Source organism: Schistocerca cancellata, chromosome 8, assembly GCF_023864275.1.
Source record: "Schistocerca cancellata isolate TAMUIC-IGC-003103 chromosome 8, iqSchCanc2.1, whole genome shotgun sequence".
Taxonomy (NCBI): domain Eukaryota; kingdom Metazoa; phylum Arthropoda; class Insecta; order Orthoptera; family Acrididae; genus Schistocerca; species Schistocerca cancellata.
This window is the reverse complement of record NC_064633.1, coordinates 17,158,964-17,164,963: the sequence shown is the minus strand read 5'-3', so window position 1 is coordinate 17,164,963 and position 6,000 is coordinate 17,158,964. Positions and strand designations below refer to the sequence as shown.

The following is a 6,000-nucleotide window of genomic DNA, read 5'->3' as shown; positions in this document are numbered from 1 at the left end:
TGTTAACAAATTTCTCTTCTTCAGAAACGCTTTCCTTGCCATTGCCAGTCTACATTTTATATCCTCTCTACTTCGACCATCATCAGTTATTTTTCTCCCCAAATAGCAAAACTCCTTTACTGCTATAAGTGTCTCATTTCCTAATCTAATTCCCTCAGCATCACCCGACTTAATTCGACTACATTCCATTATCCTCGTTTTGCTTTTGTTGATGTTCATCTTATATCCTCCTCCTGTCCATTCCGTTCAACTGCTCTTCCAAGTCCTTTGCTGTCTCTGAGAGAATTACAATGTCATCGGCGAACCTCAAAGTTTTTATTTCTTCTCCATGGATTTTAATACCTAATCCGAATTTTTCTTTTGTTTCCTTCACTGCTTGCTCAATATAAATATTGAATAACATCGGGGAGAGGCTACAACCCTGTCTCACTCCCTTCCCAACCACTGCTTCCCTTTCATGTCCCTCAACTCTTATAACTGCCATCTGGTTTCTGTACAAATTGTAAATAGCCTTTCGCTCCCAGTCTTTGTCATTTTTCTGAGAAGAGATAATATTTATATTTTTGAAAGTTCATATAATAACATATTTCGCTATAACGTCAGTTTTGGTATACTAGTGTTTGCGATGTTATTTAATATCATTTTATCACGGTATGCGGCGTACCGCCACAAAAGTTATCTAGATAAATAGAAATAATTATTTTTCGTCCTGTAAAATGGATCTTATGCCTGCTGATTCGTCGCACAGTACTCTTAATTCTTCTTTAAAAAGTTTCAAACATGTAGCTACTTTTAAAAAGAATTTTTACTCAAATACTTCACAGCCCGATGCTCTGGACTAAGAGATTCCACTTACGCCATGCCTTGTTATACTGAAACCTGAGCTGACATGGTGGAGTTAACCAGAGTCGATAGTTCATGGGATGATACTGGTACTGAGCAATAGCAAGTCGGTATGACCGTAAATTCAACACCCTGGAAGACAAGAGTTGGGGAAGAAGAACAAAACTCCCGAGCAGTAAGATTCAAGAGATCATTCGCGATTCTTCTAGAGGCACCATTTAAAGGGCGTTCTCTAGTGATGTGTGTACAGGGAAGGATCCCTCTGGGAGGAAAGATTTTTTGATGTCAGCTAGACAACCATATAGTGAAGCATACAGATGGTCATTCTGAAGTTCGTTCTGAGGATTCTTTCGGGAGATTTTCATTCGAGATCATGCTAAGTGATTCGGACTGAGTACGTTCTGGTGGTATGTAATTCTGATTTCTACTCAGTTTTCAGACTTTGAGTCTGATTCCTGCTTCATCCTGATGTCAACTGCCACTCTGACGTCCTTAGTTTCCAAGTAGTGACAGATTTAATATCCGTACTCAAGAGCATTCTACTTTCTTCCAACCACCTGACCTCCAGCCTGCACTCATAACTCGGATGCCACATCTTCAGTTTAATTACTGCAGACGCTAACTATGAATGAACGAGCATTAGAAGCCACCGAGTGGGCGCCCCAGCCAGGACTGTGGGGCTGCATCGACCACTGGTTGGTTGTTTCACCTGGAGAGGTTAGGGAGGAAGTGACGAACTAGAAACACGTTAAACTGCTCTGAGCGTTGCCCACGAAGCCATGGCTACACGAGCAATCAGAGAGAAAAAATCTGGCGGCTTTCAATCAACGGCCACGTGACACCACAACGCCTTCTCTTGACATCCACACTGACATAACGCCAGCCAACCAAAACTTTATGTACCACTGATTCCGTCGCATGGTGAGATAAAATGATTAACCGTTGCCCCTCATATGCCAACTTAGCTAGTTGCGTTTACACCCATTCGGTTGGGCCTTCTTTACTACTACTGTTCTCACTTTGTGTTACACTGTTGAGAGTAGTACAGCATTCCCTACAGACATAGTGGCCAGCCCGCCATGGTAAACCAACAAATCGAGGAACTTGTTTCATGGTGAGGACATCGCGTCCAAGGGCGATAGTTCCTTTCTACCATTCTGTCACGTCTCGACACCGGCTCACTTGACTGCACTGATTCCGTACGACCGACTAGCACGTACACACCACTTGGCTGTCGTGACATATGGTGGCCGTAAAGTGCCACGTGTGCACGTGGTACCAGGTGTACACCATCTGCAGCGCTCTCAAGCGATCTGCGCGCTCTCTTAAGGGAATATTGCAGAGGAAAACAAAGGGAATTTTCAGGAAGAATGGAATTCCTCATTTTAAATAAGAAAATGCGGCAGGAGACTAAGAGATGAGCAGCTGCATGAAAAGCAACTCATATGGTAATAGCAGTCGTATACATTAATTACTCGCCACTCAGTCTGGCAGAAACATCGAGAACATTCCCAAAGTCGAAGACAGACATGATTGACACCATGGTGATAGGCTGTGATAGTATAGAACCGCGCGGGAAACATGCGAAGACTTCAACCACGATAATGTCTGTTTGCAAGCAATGAACAGTTGATAGACAGACACCGATCTGCATGCAGAAAGTAAGGAATTTGTGACGGCGATACAACATCAGGCCATTGCGACGCAGAACTACAGCAAATATGTCCTGAAAGATCAAGGAATAGATGACAGCTAAGGTAAGTGTGGGGATCGAAGGGAGATCATATCATACATTACATCCGGATATAAAACTTCCGTTAACGAACGACTTCTCTCCGTATTGCGAGTACGATAGTATCACTGTTGTAGAAAGGAAAATTTTAAATTTATTGAACTGCAACATGATATCAATATATTGTAATAGAACTGACATAACAGTGATTAATAAAGCTACTGTCACCTTCCTTATAGACAACCCTGAAACCCAAAATCCACGGCTTATAAACTACCTGCAATCGGAAGATGACCACATATAGTGAAGTGGCATATGAGATTAACGCCATGTGGCTACAGAGGTCTGTTGTCACCGTCCCTTTAGTAACATCGGACATCGATGTTTTTTGAAAACGGACTGTCAAAAGCCTTCTTCTCCTTCGTTATCTTTTCCCGTACGCTACGCGGACGGCATTTGTGATGCGGGTTTCGCATTGTTAGTGAATGTAGTGGCCGTATGCCGTTCCTGGCGTCACCAATCCCAGTGGGGCGGACTGAATGTTAGTCTAAGGTGTATCTGAGGCGGGACAAGGGTAGCAGCCTGGCATTCAACTAGTCGGATGTGGGAAACCACGTAAAACCCACATCCAGACTGACCAGTCCACCAGCCTTCGTCGTAAATACGCAAGGCGGATTGGAGCCGGATAAGGCTAGCCTCTCAGAATCCCTGCATTTGAGTGCTAACGCTTGAGGCTACGCAGTCAGACTGACTGTCAGTAGGTAACAGGTATCCTGAAACAGCAGCCTTCGCTCTGTTGGACACTGTAAAAGGCAGGTGTACTGAACACGTGCAGAACAGTTCGTAGCTTCTTCGAGAATGTAATTGATTTGGCGAGTGCTTTTTATTTAAACCGCCGTCATCGCATCGATAGCATGTAAAAATGAATGAACTAACACACTGAAGATCCAAAGAAACTGGTACACCTGCCTAATATCGTGTAGGGCCCCGCGAGCACGCAGAAGCGCCGCAACACGACGTGGCATGGACTCGACTATTGTCCGAAGTAGTGCTGGAGGGAACCGACACCATGAATCCTGCACGGCTGTCCATAAATCCATAAGAGTACGAGGGGATGGAGATCTCGTCTGAACAACACGTTGATAGGCATCCCATATAAGCTCAATGACGTTCATGTCTGGGGAGTTTGGTGGCCAGCGAAAGTGTTTAAACTCAGAATAGTGTTCCTGGAGCTACTCTGTATCAATTCTGGACGTGTGGGGTGTCGCACTGTCCTGCTGCAGTTGCCCAACTCCGTCGGAATGTACGATGTACATGAATGGATGCAGGCGATCAGAGTCCAACTGCACACGCCCACACCATTACAGAGCCTCCACCAGCTTGAACAGTCCCCTGAAGGATTCATGAGGTTGTCTCCATAGCCGTACACATCCATCCGCTCGATACAATTTGAAACGAGACTCATCCGACCAGGCAACATGTTTCCAGTCATCAGCAGTCCAATTTCGGTGTTGACGGGTCAGGCGAGGCGTAAAGCTTTGTGTCATACAGTAATGAAGGGTATACGAGTGGGCCTTCGGTACCGAAAGCCCATATCGATGATGTTTCGTTGAATGGTTCACACGCTGACTCTTATTGATGGCCCAGCATTGAAATCTGCTACAATATCCGGTAGGCATGCACTTCTGTCACGTCGAACGATTCTCTTCTGCCGTTGTTGGTCCCGATGTTGCACGATCTTTTTCCGGCCGCAGCGATGTTGGAGACTTGATGTTTTACCGGATTCCTGATAGTCACGGTACATTCGTGAAATGGTCGTAAGGAAAAATTCTTACTTCATCGCTGTCTCGGAGATGCTGTGCCCCATCGCTCGTGCACCGAGTGTAGTACTATGTTCAAACTCACTTAAACCTTGTTAACCTGCCATTGTAGCAGCAGTAACCAATCTAACAACTGCGCCAGACATTTGTTGTCTTAGATAGGCGTTGCCGACGGGCCGGTCGTTGTGACTGAGCGGTTGTAGGATCTTCAGTCTGGAACCGCGCGGCCGCTACGGTCGCAGGTTCGAATCCAGCCTGGGGTATCGATGTGTGTGATGTCCTTAGGTTAGTCAGGCTTAAGTAGTTCTAAGTTCTAGGGGACTGATGACCTCAGATGTTAAGTCCCATAGTGCTCAGAGCCATTTGAACCATTTGCCGACCGCAGCGCCGTGTTCTGCCTGTTTACGTATCTCTGTATTTAAATGCACATGCCTATACCATGTAATGTCCCCACAGAAAATACCCTCTACCACGCACCAATTAATCATTTTCAATCAAACCATCCACATTCATTCACTTTGGAAAAGTTATCTGATCTGATTTTCTCGTAATATATGCGGCGACAGCACGACGACGCCAAAGTATTTTCTAGTGCGTTTATTCTTTGAAATAACAGAGATGCATATATGCATTCTCCATGGTTGTTAAGAGTGGTAACTAGAGCAGCTTCTGGAGTATCTGTTGAGGGATTGACGTGTTTCTGAGAGATCGTGTTTCTTCTCGCTAAAGCGAGCCAATTAACATTTGTGCCGCTAGCGGTTTGTTTGAGGAGAAAGAGACTGTAAAAGGAAACTAATTAAGGCGTGGAATCACCGGAGATCTGGATATATAATGGAGATGGATTTAATACACAATTTCCTCCATAAATAAGGTTTGTGACTTTTTTGTTCTGGAGTGAATGAACGAATGAGTTTTTTCTGAGTCATTTGATCATCACGTTGGCCCTGTAATTAGTGGGGAAGTTTGAGCTGTGTCGAAGAGAGCCTGCAATCACTGAGTCTGTGTTAAATCGTCCAAAAAGGCTTCGTACACATCTGGAATTCGCAATCTTTCGTAAAAGGAACAAATTGTCCAAACGATTGATTCTCCCGACTGACTGCAGTGTTTAACAGTAATAATAAATGTAAAGATCTCTGACAGCAAGCCAGCCGCTGATTACCAAGACAAAGGACTCCACCAAAGATCCTATTTGGCTGATTTCACGTAATGAAATATTATATTAAAAACTGTACATAGATAAAGGAGAGAAAGAGAGGGAGCGAATGGAAATAGAGATAATACTAATAATCCTCCATTAGTCTAATTTTTCGCCTGTCTTATCACGGATCAGCCAAGAACGGGGAGGGCCTTACTTTACTGTATAGATTTACGTGTGAAGGTAAAGGGATCTTAAAGGCAACAGATACACGTCTATACAGACAAGACATTACACAGAGATAGCGGCTAGCTGCATTCATCATCTATTCTTAGATAAAGAGACGGCAACTTATTATCCGAACATTTCAAAATGTTAAAACCAGTTTCTTTGGCGCTGCAGTGTAAACAACAAGAATGACAGCGAGTATCAAGACGTAATAATACTGTAGTTTCACGGCGTTAGCAATG

The 6,000-nt window shown here is 44.2% G+C and overlaps 1 protein-coding gene across 1 annotated transcript in view; it reads left to right on the top strand.

Moving 5' to 3' along the window:
* Nucleotides 1-1,467: 1,467 nt before the first annotated feature.
* Nucleotides 1,468-6,000, top strand: part of LOC126094976 (uncharacterized) — a 50,484-nt gene continuing 45,951 nt past the window's right edge. Inside the window, exon 1 of the mRNA XM_049909630.1 lies at nt 1,468-1,538. Coding sequence (XP_049765587.1) covers nt 1,468-1,538 — 71 coding nt within the window. The remainder of the gene's footprint in view (nt 1,539-6,000) is intronic.